Source organism: Lissotriton vulgaris, chromosome 9, assembly GCF_964263255.1.
Source record: "Lissotriton vulgaris chromosome 9, aLisVul1.2, whole genome shotgun sequence".
Lineage (NCBI taxonomy): Eukaryota > Metazoa > Chordata > Amphibia > Caudata > Salamandridae > Lissotriton > Lissotriton vulgaris.
In genome coordinates, this window is record NC_141697.1 from 1,068,886,113 (window position 1) to 1,068,903,814 (window position 17,702).

At 40.2% G+C, this 17,702-nt stretch overlaps 1 protein-coding gene across 1 annotated transcript in view; it reads left to right on the forward strand.

Moving 5' to 3' along the window:
- SUCLG2 (succinate-CoA ligase GDP-forming subunit beta) overlaps nt 1–4,321 on the forward strand; it is a 420,935-nt gene extending 416,614 nt beyond the window's left edge. The window contains exon 11 of the mRNA XM_086939039.1: nt 2,693–4,321. Within this exon, the coding sequence (XP_086795165.1) occupies nt 2,693–2,808 (116 nt within the window). The 3' untranslated portion in view covers nt 2,809–4,321. The remainder of the gene's footprint in view (nt 1–2,692) is intronic.
- The last annotated feature ends 13,381 nt before the right edge of the window (nt 4,322–17,702 follow it).

Genomic DNA, 17,702 nt, shown 5'->3' on the forward strand with positions numbered 1-17,702 from the left:
CCATTTCTCTAACTTTCGGCTCCAGTCAGCTTTACCATAATAGTTTGTTGTCAGGCATTGGCATGGCCTGTGCAGAGGCTTGTTGAGTCTGTGAGGATAAAACAAGGTAAGAGAGTGATTCCGAAATAGCAGTATAAACAGTCAAAACAGGGCGATAAGCTTAGTGCACTTATAAAAACCTAAGTAATATTGGTGTTTGAAAAATAAGACTGGACCAAGAAAATTGAAATGCACTGGAAGAGAAAGAACAACATTCAGTTGGAGATCAGAATCTATCGATGAACTCAACAGAAAAGAAACTGGACATAGTTACTGTTCACAAGGTCACATATAGAAGAGGAGCTGGGTTGTTCTCATTAATAGGCATTGCGTATAGCCTGTTTTTGAAAAGTTACAAATCGAATGGTAAGTTGGTACTACTAGTAATTGTCCTATTCTATTGTTTATTTAGCCCAGCAACATAGTATAGTAAACGGCAATAACTCTACATCAAAAGAAGTCAGGGAGGCATGCCAGGAAGGCTGAATTTAAAGAATCCTTCGATTCGATTCAATAAAATCTATTTCGATTCATAACATAGAATCATAAAAGTATACACAGTTTAAAAGAAAACATTACACAAAATTATTAAAAAGACCATACAATAACATTTACATCCATAATTACATATTATATGACCAAAATGGGTATACAATTCATTTAATATAAAAAGATCGCGTATATAAACAAATTGGTATAAAGTGCTTGTGCATTCCATTTAGATACCAATCTATAGAATATTCTGTTACATGTATACCAAAAAGTCACAAAGATTTACATTGATGCTATTTAATAACGATTTCTAATAGTAAGCGCCAATTTAATAAAGCTAAGTACAGCACTACATATAACTGGGGTTGATAAGGACAATAGATACTCATAACCCTCTTTATAATGACGGGATCCACGATTTAACAAAACAGGCTTAATAAACCGGTTTCTAGAGTCTTTATACAAGGAGCAAAAAAGATGAAGGGTCACAGTACTTTGTGAAACCTTAGAATCAGTCTCTTATTGTCTAATACCTTTCCCCCAAATCTCTCTTTTGCATGAGAATAATTCTGAGTGCTGTAAGGGGAAGGTGCATTGGGAACTTCAGCCACGTCGTCCTCTTGAAATTAATAGTGCTGACCACCTCATATGCGATGAGATGTTCACTTATTAATCTTTAATCTACTTAGACCATATGCTCTTCTCTCGATTATCATCTCCAGAGCGAGGCATGTTTTGAGTAGCCAGCATAATACTAGGCACAATTACCAGTCACACTTGGACCAACCCCCCCCCCCCCCCCCCCCCCCAATCTGTCTTTGAACGAAATTATCCAACTGGTTAACTATTCAGATTGTGAGAGAGCCTCAACCCCCCCCCCCCCCCCCCCCCGAACTGTTTTCTCCAGCCCTAATAAACCCGAAATACTCTGTTTCTTTTAGAATGCTTGTAGAATGTACAGTTGTCTTAAAATAAAAATGCTCATTTGTGTTCATCCTAAGCTCCTGCATGATTTACATCTGTCCCAATCACACATATGGATACACACATTTGAATTCTGAAGGCAGTGTCCCCTCGGGAATCCTATAAAAAGCACACATTTGATCTACTAGCAGTAGCACTATGATTTTTAATTTGGGGTCAGTCAAAGAACTAACAAATAAAATATGCATTTCTGCTGATATGTTATTCTTTTTTCGTTGCTCTGTTTATTGAAAACTTACTTTTAATGTTAATTGCTATATCTTAGCTTGTTTTGCCCTGAAAACATCTTTTGCTTGGTTTTTCCATTTTGTAAAACCGTTCCCAAGACTGCACAGTATTTTTTATTCTACTGCATTAAAACTTTAATTTTCGAATTACGTACAACCCTTGTGGTATGACTGCTTGTGGAACTACTGCATTCTGAGCTCTCCCTTCAGTAGCTCCATCATCCAACGATGTGCTCTGCTTTAGGGAGATTATATCAGATCATTTGCTGTTGTTTTTAGCAATCAGTCCAGGTATTGAAATTCATATTTTGAGCAATATATATAAAGATTTTTTTGAGAATTGTTTGTAGCCAACTAACCTGAACCTGAATTTTGCATCTAGAGATGTTTTTCACGCTGTCTTACCTTTTTAATGCCAGTTGAAAGTGAGACTTTTTCAGTGGTTGCTTAAAATCTACAGTTGTATCAATTGAGTACAGCTTTTTTTTAATTCACTCTCCATGTTTTACTAATTGGGTGCATATTGCTTTATTCACTCTCCATGAATAGGCTGGCCTTGTTTTCACCTTGGAATAATAGTGTTTTAGTCATTTGCAGGATACGTTTTCAAATGCAAATTTAATATCACAAACATCAGCTATTTTACTGCCCCACTTATTTCAGGATATATGGAAGAATTCAAGAGGAACGGTTTTTGTCTATATTTTGCCCAGTTGCTTCCACTGTGATTTTGCTGAATGCGTTAACACATTGTGAATTATTTCAATTGTTTTATTTTAATGTGTCTTCAAATAAAAAAATGAAGAAAAACTGTACTGAATGACCATGACAATGTCAGTATTTTGCTGTGTAAGCAAAGATTCATATTAAAACAAGTTAATGCTATTTTTGTGCATTGATCAAAATAAAATGCAGGCATGTAAGGAGTGTTTCCTTTATTTCTGTGACAGGAACTAATGTGCAAGAAGCAAAGAGAATTTTGAATGAGAGTGGATTACCAATCAGCGCTGCCAGTGACCTTGATGATGCAGCTAAGAAAGCAGTGGCCAGTGTTGCAAAGCTGTGAACGAATGCAGTCCAAAGTCATCCATTGGAATTTTCAAATTTACTCGAAAAACGATGATCTTCCCATTGTTTGGTGAATGTAACTTATGTACTTATCACAACTGAATGTTTTAGCAACCATTGTTTTTTTTCTTCAAATTGGGGGTAAAGGGCTGTCTAAATTTTCATGATTTCATTGGGCCGAATCACTGATTACTGCCTATACCATTTGAAGTTATCTTTTACACTACATGTACATTTTATGTAAAAGGAAGGGACATACAGAAGAAAGATGCATCACTGTAACATTATATTGCCATAGCTGTTAAGTGAAAATATTCATTATACTGTTTTGTTGTTGCTGCAATTTGTAAGCTGTACATGCTCAGAGAGCCCAAATGATTTATATATAGATCATTACCTCACACGACTAATAATGTACGCTGTACTGTTTTTGTGCAGAAAGGATACCTCATGTCTAAGCAAAAACTATCTGATAGTATTTTCGTTACCCATATGCTAGTGTATTCCAAGTTTCATATTTCCTCAATACACAGCCTAAATCTAAATACGGTTTTGTATTAATCGCTCCTATACTGTATGTACATATGTATGCAAAAGTAAAAAGCAGCTGCTAACCTTTTAAAGGATTGTGTACTGTACACTTTTTAACATGTAAATGCATACCAGCATGAATATTTCAACAGTTACTTTTTTAATGATTTGCACTTTTACAGTATTACTTTATCATTAGTACTTGACCCATGAAATGCCCCGTTGTAAGATTTTCCCGAATTTGACTTACATTTATTATTACTTTGATTTTAATACAGAAGTTGTGCTTATATGTATTTTAATATCTTATGATATGCAGTTATCATCAACATGATCAACATTTCCTGTCAGGTGATAATTATTCTTTCAATTTTATTTTTCTTTGGTTCTGCTCTACTGGAAATTTCCATACAAAAACTTTCCGTTAAATGAGACAGGACTCACCTTCTCAAACTGCAATCTCATCAGTTGTAAACAAAACCCAAATGTTTTTTGTATCCCTCTGTTATTGTCCTCTCTTTGTTTGGTGGGTAAGAGTATCTTGAAACTCATCTAGTAAAAACGTATATTTCAGGGCAAACACTTATGAGTTCAGTAGCAAAACGTATACCTTAAGTCAGTATCACATACATGTGGTTCTCATTTGGTTTAGATGGCATAATGAATACACATTACAATTTAAAGTGTGCTAAAATAATATAATTCAAATTTGATAACAATATATAATGTTTTGGTCATGGGTTAAAATAATTACTGTCCAAGGGCTTAATGTTGCTCAACTACCAGAGTTTCACTTTAGCCTTTCCATGTATATTAAATATACAATATCCCTTTTTTTTTAAATTAAAAATGTTGAATTAAAAAAGCAATCTTGTTTTCTCACTGTATTCTCATTGAAATGAAATATGTTAATTGTTGTCTTCGTACATTTCTAATATATTCTCTCCATTTGAATCGAATAAAATACTTGTATTTCTAAATTGCTAAAGTTGTAACTTCCTTCTCCTAGCAGATGTTTTGGTGTTTTAAAGCTACCCAGTGTCAACATACTTGCATACAATTCGTAGTGCTTTAATCTTATTATTTTTTCCATCGAATGTCATATTCGAGAATGTACTCTGTACAGTACATTTTTCATGTTTTTAATTAGACTAAACCCCATTAAACTCATTAATACATAGGCATTTGTAATATTTCAGTGTAACAGCATCTCTCCACAGATTGAGCAATCAATTGACTTATTTGAAGGTAATATGTATTAAAAGAAATTTGTAAACAATATCCAAATCCCATTTCAAGTCTAAGAGCCTGGCATGGCTTGGCAGTTCGGGCTGGACTGTTCCCATGAGGCACAGGGTCAGACTGATTTGCATATGGCCATGTCTGAACTGGGGTGGCAGAGGGGGCTAAAGAACTGTGATGTATAAAACCCAGATCTGTTTACTGGGTGTGAGTGTTTGATTGATTCAGATGCTCCGTCTGTCACCACCCCCTTTTGTACCGCTTTGTTCGCCTTGAGTTGGCAGGGTATCCTCAGACGTGAGTCCCTTGCTCACTTTGCCACTGGATTCAAGCAAGCGTGGCTGAAGCCGGCTGGAATGCCAGAAACTGGTCCTAGGAAGCTTGTTTCCGGTCCAGGGAAGGCATGGCTTGGCAGTTTGGGCTGGACTGTTCCCATGAGGCACAGGGTCAGACTGATTTGCATATGGCCATGTCTGAACTGAGGAGGCAGAGTGGGCTAAAGAACGGTGATGGATTAAACCCAGATCTGTTGACTGGGTGTGAGTGTTTGATTGATTCAGATGCTCCTTCAATCACCACCCCCTTTTGTACCGCTTTGTTCGCCATAAGTTGGCAGGGTACGCTCAGACGTGAGTCCCTTGCTCACTTTGCGACTGGATTAAAGCAAGCCTGGCTGAAGATGGCTGGAATGCCAGAAACCAGTCCTAGGAAGCTTGTTTCCGGTCCAGGGAAGGCATGGCTTGGCAGTTCGGGCTAGACTGTTCCCATGAGGCACAGGGTCAGACTGATTTGCTATGGCCATGTCTGAACTGGGGAGGCAGAGTGGGCTAAAGAACGGTGATGGATTAAACCCAGATCTGTTGACTGGGTGTGAGTGATTGATTGATTCAGATGCTCCGTCCATCACCACCCCCTTTTGTACCGTGATAGTAGATGAAGGCACACCTCCTCAAATCCTGGATCCGATGTCTCAGCGCGGGGACACACCGTTGGTGTAACCATGCGCTCTACAAATGGAAACATAATGAATAAATTAAAAGATGTTTCAGGCAATACCAATGTTACCCTATGGGAGAGAGAGGACTTGCAGTGGTGAAAAACAAATTTAAGAGTGTTTTACCACCAGGACATGTAAAACTTAAAAGTACTTGTCGTACTTTTTAAATACACTTCATCTTGCCCATGGGGCTACCTCGGACCTACCTTAGGGGTGATTTACATGTAATAAAAGAAAGCCTTGGGCCTGGTAACTTGTCAGGTTGAAATGGCAGTTTAAAAGTGCACTCACATGATCTGCAATGGCAGGCCTTAGCGGCACTATCAGTGCTGCAGGCCCACTAGCAGAAGGCACAGAAATGATGGACCTAATGCGGAACAAATTGAACATTCACCCCCAGTCAAGAGATCTGGCTTAAATTCATCATTCTTTTGCTCACAATGCCACCCTAGTTTAGACCCAGCTATATGCAAATCTGTCTTGACCCTGCTCCTCCTTATGGGAAGAGTCCAGACCGAACTGCGAATCCAAGTCCTACCTGGACCAGAAGCCAGCATCCTGGGACCAGTTTTGGATATCACCCCTCATCAGTCAGGCTAGCTTGAATCCAGTGGCACAGTGAGCCAGGGACCCTCATCCGGCGCACTTAGGACTAGAAAGCAAAAGACACACAAATGATGGATGGAATGCAGAATCAAACATTCCCCCCCATTCAAGAGATCTGGATTAAATCCATTGTTCTTTTGCGCACCATGCCACCTCAGTTTAGTCAGTCTTGACCCTGCTCCTTATGAGAACAATCCAGCCTGAACTGCTAAGCCAGGTCCTCCCTGGACCAGAAACGACCATCCTAGGACCAGTTTCAGGCCCACAAGTTCCATTTAATTTACAGGCCCTGGGCATATATAGTGCACTTTATTAGGGACTTATAAGTAAATTAAGTATGCCAATTGTGGATAAGCCTATGTGAGAATGTTTTAGTACAGAGCATATGCAATTTAGCACTGGTAAAGTGCCCAGAATCCTTAAGCTACTACAAATGAAGTCAGCAAAACAGGAAGTCAGAAGGCAAAAAGTCAGGGGAAACCACGCCAAGAATGCTATGTCTAACAATTACCATCATTCACCTATTATTTATTGGCAAGCTCTTTGAAGAAGTAATCTATGTTAATTGCAAGGTCATATCAATGCTAACCATCTCCTGCACAACTACCAGTCTGGTGTCAGATGATGGTGCAGCATGGAAACTGGTACCTTACACATCATAGATGATGCCCTCATGACCACAGAGAAGATGACACCTGCCTCTCAATGTTGCTTGACCTCTCATCTGCCTTTGACACAGTCGACCATCCCACCATGGATTCTCTTATGGGATTCACCGACATTGTCCTTCACTGGTTCTTCTCCAAGCGACAACCATTTGTTCACATGGGCACCCCCTGGTCCTAATCAACTGCAGAGTGCCCTAGGGTTTCCAACTGTCCCCTGTCGCCTCCAACCTCTACACGGAGCTGTGTAGTGTTCTTCTCACAGATAACCTCATCAAGATTAACCATTATGCTGATGATATACAAATGTACCTGAAAGTCTCCTCTGCTTCAGACCTCCAACACCCATCTATGCACCAGGATCTCAAATAACATCCCTCCGGACCGCCCAAAGCTGTTCAACTTTGAGTTGGAGATGTACCTGTTTAAAGGACACTACATTACAGTGCATTAACAAGCCGCACCTGGGTTCTCTTGTGCTCTTGTTGACGTTATGCTGGTTTTTGACCCTGTTTGATGCGCCACTGCCTTTTGCCTATGTTAGTGCTAAAGAAAAACCTCAAACATACAAATGTTTATAGCTGGTGTAGAGTTGCAGGCTGTTTGGCCTTTTTCTCACAGTCTAACCTCAAGTCATGCTAAATTCCTCCTCATTTTCTCTCAAATGTGTTTCTAGATATTGCATATTTATTGTAATGCCAATGATTTGTCCCAATGGTTGCTTATGAATGGAAATTCAGCAATACTGCACTCATCACAACCATGCAGAATATCAAAGTGCTGGTCTTCAGGCAGCTTACGTGTTTGCTTTTTAGGCCCCAGTGTTCCAAAAATGCTGTTGAAAGTTTCTGGTATAACCTTCTTCATCAAAGTTGAAGTGGGGTGAACATGTGAACAATACAGTATCTGGTTATAGGTGCTTAGATCCTTTATCAATAGTTTTGATCTATGCTACGGTTGGATGGCGAAGCTCCTGCCTTTAAAAGAGTTTAACAATAAGGTGATTCCACTACCACTGCATTGAACTGAAGTGCTGATCTTTGAAAAGCATTCGCATTGGTGCCCCCTGGAACCATTTAGTTTGAACCTTTTTTTTTCTTTACCTGTTTTCACAGTCAGACCGCTTAGGCTGGAGTTGGGCCTCCTCACATAGGTAATTTGGTCCTAGGTTTCTGAGATTTTCCAGTTATTTCGTATTTGAGATTCTGATAAGATTTCCTCAGTTTATCATACTCTGCTAAATGGGTGTAGTGTTTTTGGGAGTGAAAGGTCTCTCATCACTTAACTGTGGATTAGCAATGGCCTTTAATAGCAGGTCTCTATTGAACTCAGATAGCCCAGTAAGTAAACACAATAGAGAAGCCTTGAATCCCATACATATGTAATCGTAGTAGGGCCTAGAATTACATAGTTTGGCTTTTACATAGATAAACATCGGAGTATGAATGGGTGCCACAACTCTGCACTGTCCAACAGAGAATGAGAAGGTGATGGGTATGTTGTTTTTAATATTTCCAGACACTACAGGCAAAATTCCAAGCGGACAGCTCATACAACTGGAAGTACCTGACAATCCAGCACAGCGTTGAAAACAAGCTGCCTAAAAGGGAAAAATCAAAAGCACACACCTTAGAAGCTGAACCGGTTGAGGCTAACCACACATTCATCCATATGTCTTTTTATAACAGAACACTTTGTTCACTCATTCTTGTATCGGGCTAAACATATTTGGAAGAATGATAGATTGTAAGATAAACTGGCTGCTTTCCATTACATATAGTTACATTGGCTACTTCCATCTGTTGGACCAGAACTAGAGAGAAAAGAAAAACGAGACAATTCAGGGCTTCACCAGGACTTGGAAGATTTAGAACTCGGCCACTACATATGAATTAGTTAAACTTGAACTTTGAGGGACTATATGAACTGATAATGTACCCTTACAACTTCCATTTCAACCATTACTCCTATTCCTCAATCACTTTGCTTCATTTCATTATTTCCCCTCCTATCATGAGAATAGTAACTCACCCTAGAGCTTAGGGCACCCGTTGTATCACATACTCTCACTTAACCTCACACCCATAATGTTTCCTATGATCCTTGATTCTTATTCAGACAAAAAAGGGACCTCCTAGGAAACCATTATTTGAAATTGCCATTTATATCAATTATACAAAGTAAAACAATGTAAAACAATGGATGCTCTCTTATATGACATTAATTATCACATTGATTGGATAACATTATCGGGTCAAATATCTAACTGGACAATCACGGCCTTCTATCAAATGTACTCATACCCTAAGGTGAATGCAATTGTGCCCATTCAGCTGGCAGATTTGCGGCCAAAGTGGAAATGCTGATGGCTGGTAACCTACACCTTCTAAAATAGTGCATACTTTTTCCGGATGGGCTAGGGAGAAAAAATGCTTCCACTATTTAATGGAACAATTTTACCTTTTTACGAATGTGTATTTGGTGGGAGTGAATAATCACTGAAAAGAACAGTGGTACCAAAACAATTCTGAATGGGTTCCTTGACTATTAATGACAAAAAAAGAAATCCAGCTTCTCTATTGTTACCTTGCCTCTAATAAAGACAGTAAAGTGCTGTGGAAACAATCATTTGAAAAAATACATATATTGCGGTGCTCGGGTGGGAACATTAAACATTCCCATACTTGTACATCCCTAGATAGTAAATATATAGTAAATACATATTTGTTAGTCTCTCTGCAAAAGTTTAGAAAGGGCCACTTACATTTAGCTCTAAGCTAGATTAATAGTGTGAGTGCTGATCAAAATTTCAGTTTTTAGTAAACATCAGAAACAGGTCCCACATATGTTTTAGCTCTGGTGAGACCAGAAGGGCATTAAGAAGAATGAGCTGTGTAGTAAGTAAAATAAAGCGTGCGGAGGGTAAAATCAAGATGTATGAGACAGGTTAGACCACCTGGAAACCGACTGGAGTTAAAGAAAGAATCTGATATGAGAAAGAAAGGGCAGTCAAATAAACATAAGCTGAAGAAAGAAAAATAATGTAGAGGAAAAAGGTGAACCGGGCAATTAAATAACATTACCAAGAAACACGCTATCCTTATTGGGCTTTTTGCCCAATAGTCTATGTTTTGAAGTTTTAACTATTTCTACAGTGCTTAGTGATTTACTTGGCTTCTTGACACTGAAGTGTTTTGTCTTCTATTATGTCCCTTGGACAAGTATATTTTTTTAAATGTTCGCAACCATTGTTGCATGGGGTATTCTACTGACCAGGTAAGCAACCACGTCATTGTGTACTTGCATTTTTAATTATTGGGACCCTCGTCATTGTAGTAACTCCGTCCATGTGTATATATACAACCAAGGGCTTACTGTCTAATTATTAAAACACAAAATAGAGTACGTCAACATTACACAAAGTAAATATGAAGTACATACAATTACAGCATAAAAATAGTACCTCTTAAAATATAACACACAAATAAAATAGAACATTACAGAAATAATTACATGCCAATGTTAAAAAGGAGTAATTGCTGGTGAAAAATAAGCTATGAGGTATAAAAATGATAACTACTGTATATATAATAGCCCAAACCAAATATATATATTTTTTAATTCTTACCAGCATATTTAATCTCTTTACAAAACCATAGGGTGGAAAAGATGACAACAAACAAGGGTTATAAGTAGGCAATAACTTGTCTTCTTTTGAGCAGCTGGTCAATTTTCCTATTAGATCCAGCAGTTTCTGGCTGGCTGGGATGCATCAAAGCCAGACAGAATCTGCGATCCTAAGTAGGATGAGTCTGAAAACCTGTGTTCACCTTTGGGTAGCTTGGCACAGAGCAGTCAGGCATATCAAGGGCACAACCCCCGCCCACGCAAGACGCTTTGTATGCTTGAAAAATATTCCACAGCATATGTATAAAACACTGGTCTTTATATTATGCAAACATTGAAATTAAAACGACATACCCATTGATTATATACTTTAAAGTTATATGCAATTGTCAAACTCTTCCATTAGCAGCAGTACAGCATGAACTTATATGTACTAGTCGTAGGTATTCACTTGCCCCGCTATCACCTCACCCTTTGTAAGCTCATGTGCGTACTTCCCTGATGTGTTCACGATCCAAGCAATCCCTCCTACATCAAATGCGACAGAAACATTTATCCAGGCTGTTCAGTGGTATCCCACTTTCCCGCTAACAGATTAGCACAAAACACCACATTCCCGGGTATCACATTCCTCACAGAGTTTTAATGGTCAAGAAATCACAGGTTTTGACTATGCCTAGTGACCTAGTCTATCGGCCACTCAAACTACACCAGCCAACGCTATTGCACCCACTGGCAACACTTTGATTAGATTGCCAGGCCACCTAAAGTGGAAGGAAACAGTGGGTGTATTCGTCCCTCCAGATTAGGTCCTCAGGCACCCAGCAGCACAAATACCCCCCTTAGCAAAAGACTTTTGATCATCTGATCAATGTTCCTGTTAGCATGTTGCAGCAGTTCTGTCTTGCCGGGATGCATAAAAGCTAGGCAGAATTTGCTGTCCTAAATCGGATGAGTTTGATAACCAGTTTTCACCCTTGGGTAGCCTGGCTCAGAGCAGTCAGGCATATCCTCAGGGTCAAAGTGTAAAGTATTGGCACAACCCCCAGCCTCGCAATACACCATGTACACTAGAAAAAGACTTCACACTGTATGTATAAAACACTGGTCTTTATAGTGCGCACACACATTGAAATCAAAATGGCATACACATTGGATATATACTTTACAGTTATATGCAATTGTCGAACTCTTCCCTTAGCAGCAGAACCGCATGAACATATAGTACTTGTCATAGGTATTCACTTTCCCCCCTATCCCCTCAGCCTTGTAAGCAACATAAACCCAGGTGCGTACTTCCCTGAGATGTTCATGATCCAAACAATCCCTTCCACATCATGTGCAGCCTGTTCAGAAGTATCCTAGTTTTTCCATTAACACATTAGCACAAAACACAACAATCCAAAAATCGCATTCCCCATACCGTTGAAATGATCAAGAAATCACAGGTTTCGACTACGCCTCGTGACCTAGTGCCTCAGCCACTCAAACTACACCAGCCAACGACACACGTTGCACCCACTGGCAAACACTTTGATTAGATTGCTGGAGCCACCTAAAACAGAAGTAAACAGTTATTTGTTCTCGTCCATCCAGATTAGGTCCTCATGCACCCAGGTGCATCTATACCCCGTAGGCAAAAAACTGTGACACCTGAAGCTGGTGCGCTCCTATTTTGGAGAATAGTTTCCCCTCCGTCGGAGGTGTGAGCTGCAGTTGCTCCAGGAAGCCAGCCATGGGTGCACCCAAGGTGCAACTGGAGCCCTCTGATCCAGTCACAATATTCTCAATGACAGAGTACCTTGTGGCATGGTCCCAGGGAAACCGAGCCAGTGACTTTGGACTGAAGCTGCAATGTTAGGCAATATCTTCCTATTGATCTGGATGTCGGAGACACTTTAGGCTACCAGCTCAGGTCCTGTTGACTCAGCAAACTTCCCCCAACACCCCTCGGACACCACACACTATGGAGTGTGAGCTAGCACAGGTTTCCGGTTGTAAGCTTGGGTTCCTTGGACTGAGCAAACTTCCCCAGCGCTCCTCGAACTCCTCACACTACAGCGCCACCAGGTGGGCCGCTGATCATTACAAGAACACTCCTCAGCACAGTATGATTACTGCACACGGGATGGCCCTTGTCCCAACTGATGATCAATACCACCCATGTCCGCCGCCCCATGGGCGGTCCTTACAATCTCATGGAAATGGGGAGATCCTTTTTGTCCCTCGAATCTTGTGGGCAGGAGGCAAGCCAACTGACTCTTGGAGATTGCTTAGGGAACTGGTCCATAACAGTTGGCAATTAGATGCAGGCCAGCAACCTCCAGGCAAAATCCAACAAGTGATACTCCCCTTCGTAGAGCACGACAAGCCCCAGGCCACTACAAGTCTGTGGATAATCCATACTGCACTGGTTCGACGCTGGGACATCAATAAGAGGAACTTTTGGGGTAGGAGGGACTGCAACTGGTTCTCCCAAGCTTCTCTCACTTCTGAGGGCAGAGCTGCATTAGTTATACTCACAATGGCCTTTGAAGATGAGATCAGTTCAAAAGGTCACCTTTGAAATGCACAGGCCCTCTATAAATGTTGTCCTGTCTGCCATCCTACCCCAGGATTCTTGATCAATATCTTTAGTGGGGCCAAGATCCCGCCCCTTGGAATGCCAATTCCACCACCTCTTATTCGACCCCGGAGGGCCACTCAGAGTCCGAGGTCTGTAGTTTCCCTAGAGCCCCTAGTTTATGGCTGTCTTATCAGGAATGCACAGATGTAGCTGTCCCCCAGCACCCAGATGTGAATTGGAGAAAGGCTGACAGGCCCACGGCACACAAAAATGCGCACTTTCCCAAAGTGGTATTTCCATGTTAGTAATGTTGAATACACTCACATTACCTGAGAGGATTTGCCATTACTAACTCATCAATATCAAACACTATACTGCTACTCTTCTGCATGTAGGAAATCCAGCTAATTAGCCTTTCTACTGATCCCTCATGTCAATCCAATATGAGAAGTAGGCCCTACCATACTGAACACACCATCTGGTCCCATTCACTACAAGTGCATGTAGCGCCCGTGTGGACATGCCTTACCTCTTCCTCACACCACGCCCTTCCCCCAGGGAGTACTCTAATATAGCGACAGACATGCAGAACCTTACCAAGTAGCTTTTAAATGCCAATTTGAAAAACCGTAATCTGCACACACAGGCCCCACCATGGTAAACCTGTGGCATGTTTAAGGAGCTCCCTCTGTGGGTGGCCCAACCAGTGCTGCAGTCCCACAGAGGAGCATTTGAGTTACATGCCCTAGGTATATGTCTTGCCCCTCGACAGCTCACTCATGTTTACACTAACCACCAGTATGTATATGACTTTAGCACTGAATGGCAGTGCCAAAAGCACATAAAGTCGTAAGGCTAAAGGATCCGCGGAAAACTGGTTGGGACAAAAGCAAAAAGACAAATGAAGGCACCCTAAAAAGGACCACTACCAACAGTTCCCATTCTTAAATCAAGATATACCTTTGATATAGGGGTTGCTCTTGGCATGATTACCTCATCTGGTCATTACGCTTCATTCATGAATGTATCTCTATCTAACTGCATTTACTTTGAAACTCGCTACTAACTTAAGGGCCCTAGATACTAGGTTTTGATCCCATACAAATGAATAAAGAACTTCTCCCAAGATATATTTGATGAGTCCTTCTGAAAACTTAGGATTACTCCATTTACAAACTGGTGTACCCCCTGGGATCATGTAAAAGCACTGTACACCAGCACATTAAATGCAGTTGCCTCAAAATAGTTAAAGAACCCTTTAACTCATTGACTAAAAAGAACAATAAATGGTTCATTTAATACCTAGAATTAGTAAAGCTCAAAAGGTCGAGCACATATTCAAAAAAGTTCAAAAACACAAAGGACAAATTCCAATAGAAAATCTACACATGTGGGTATCACAGAGTAGTAGGTCTGCAGTCCAAGAAAGGCTTCTTACTCAACATGCATCTTAGAAACATCCAAAGCAACCAGAGATCTTAAAATTATTTTGCAGAATCTAAGAGCGCGATACTACCAAAAGTGCAAACATGGATGCACTTGAAGTTTTTTGAAGTCCTCCTTAACTTTTTCTAGAAAGAACCTTTCAGATCCTTGATGTCACAGAAAAAAACCTTTCAGGTTCCTTTATGTCACATACCTGTTGAATCAAATTAAACCACTAACAATTCTAGCTTCACTGCATTCCATCATCTACCGGAGCCTTATGCAAGTCTTCCGAGCCTCTGAAAATATCAATGTATCAAGTCTTCCAGCGATACTGTACCAAATAACATTTGTAGGAAATGACCCTCCTCTCTGTGGTGTACCAGCTGATTTTTACTTGACTCTTTTTCGTGGCTGGAGAACTCTGTGCACTTTACACCTGCCAACCAGATGTGAAGGGCATGTGCCCCCTCATTTCTACATGATGAAATTGGACTACCCAGGATTGCCACATTTAACTTACTACAAGTCCTTAGTATATGGTGCAAAGTGTACCCAGGTCTCTAAGTTAAATGCCTCGAGTGGACTGCAGCACCCATTGCACCACCCACTGCAGAGATAGCGGAAACGTGGCTGCAGGTCGACCATTTGTAGCCTGGGTATTGCAGTTTTAAAATGCCAATTTGATCCACAAAATAACCCTGTTTGACAGGTCAAAACATTCCTTTTACATTTTTGAGTCACCCAAAAGCAGGCCTTATTGCCCATAAGGCAGGGTTCATAGTATTTAAAAGTAGGAGTAACAATAATATTTAGTATGAACAAGTAATAATAATTAGCCCCCATTGGCCCTCAAACCTAGTTACACATATAACCATGACATATTTATGAAATTAATAGGCTTTCTGGGGAATCAGCAGGGAGATCCGTGAACAGTTACATTTGAGAGTCAAGTTGCCCCCGTGCCCTGGAGCACATGAAGAACATCCCATTCAAGGAGGATGTCCGAGTCACAAAACATAGTGCATCTAACAATAATTCTGTACACATTTTGCTGCTTTTTGAGGCAGTGAGAATGTAAATATGGTCATGTTTAAATTTCATAATGGAGTCAGGGCCTAGTTTGGCCAATCCAAGAAATACAACTATTTTTAGGTGTGCTGGAGATTGGGTACAAATGCAAATATTCCTGCCACTAAATGGTAATTATTTATTAAAATTTGCTCTAGTACATTACTGACCATGAAGCCAGGCATTGACACTACTTACTGGCCCTCTACATACTTATGGACCTGAGCCACAGATGAGGTGGAATAAGGAGAATAAGGGGCAAAAACTAACATTATTGACTGTCTCAATGATTTGTAATTGTATTACTACATGAAGGTGACAGACCTGCCATGCCTCACTTCTTCAGTAACCTAAGATGTCTGCACTGATAGGATAAAATGCGTTCTGAAACTCGTAGATATAGGCCTCAGTAGCGGCTCCTCCACTAAGGGGGAGGAGTGTTGCCCCACTACTCTCTGAGCAGTGCAAACAAATTAAAATAATAATTACAAGACGTTATTATCATTTTATGTTTCTGTACCAGTAAAAGTAATGTTAGGGCTGGTTGGGGCATGGCGGTGCTGGGCTCGCGCTGTCAGAGGGAGCAGGAATGGTTTGCACTCTCTAACTGCATGACTGTTTAGCTGGCCCTGCCTGAGTAGCCAAACAGGCCACTTAGACCAATCACAACGCTGCTGATGCAGCGTTGTGATTGGCTGGGAAAGTGCAGGAGCCTGGGTGCTTCCAGTGTGCAGCAGAGTGAGGATGGAGGAGAGTTATGCAGCGCAGGATGGAGGAGAGGCATGTAACGGCGGCGAAGGTAAATTTATCTATTTATTTATTTTCGCCACCCCTGTTCCGAGACAGCCGCCACTGATGGCTGTACTGAATTCACAGAGATAGTGACCCGGCATCAGTATAACACTAAAATTGAAACTTTTAACCTATCCTCACCAAACATGCCCAGAACATATTTCCAAGCACATATAAAAAAAATACAAAAGGATGTGAATTCTGAATTCACAGAGAAACATACTGCGGGTGTGCAAACCCAAAATACATACACACTGCCTAAACTGTCAGTCATGATTTTTTAAATAACACGAGTCTTGTGACAATTGACATTTTTTTTCAAATTCATTTTAAGAAGCTCCTGCATCCTACATATGGACTTTGTTGGGTATATTTGTTCATCACGCAACATTTAAAATCACTCACTTTCAACATAACGTACACATACAAGAAGGAGCAGTGGGTTGTCAATGAATATGGAAGACACAATTAAAAAATGGGTATACAAATTTTGTCTAAAAAGGCAATGCTCAATGAGGTAGTATGAAACGTAGCAGGAAATATAAAGTGACAGCAGAGGCAATGGGAAGGAACAGAAAAAGGCCAATCCCTGAATACAATACAATCTTACTTCTAAAACTAAGCAAGGTTATTTAATGGTTAGGTGCTGAGTTTTATTTTTCATGGGAAAATGCCATACTGGTACTAGTAGGCAAAAATAGAATGTTGTCAGGAAGATGACAGTGATGAATTGTCTGTAACATAATCTGGAAGAAGAGGCCTTGCAGGAGTCAAGTGCACGAGGCATCCTATCATGCACGATAAAGAAAACGAGGATAGAAATGTGATCTTTCTACCATTATTGTTCATGCCACTGGATCAAGTGCTTCACTTGTTTATATCATATTTAGAAATGTGCTCTTTGGGTTGAACAAGGACGTTGAATAATAATGTACCGAAATGAACAGGAGATACGGTTTTATGGTGTTTTTTTTTTACATTTCTGTCTGTATTTATCCATATTTATTTTTTGCTACTTGTATCTGTATTTATCCATATTTATTTTGAACGGAGTGTAAAGAAATGAAGCTGCATTGAGTATATTTCCACGTATATTTAATAAACAAATGTTTACTCTTCTTTGAATGTCCTGTCCAAAGGGGTTTAGCCAGTTACAGTGTAATACAGTCAGTTGACACCATTTGCATTGCACAACAGCTTAAACCACTGCCCTGCTGCAGTTATTTAAGTTTCATTAAGAAATCTTTAAAAAAATGTTTCACTCCCTTGCCTGTCAATCTGCACAGCTATTGGCCTAGCATCCATGATTGACAGGAGTAAGAAATGTCCAAAAGAAAACCTATTTTTCATATTTATCCACATTTAAAATT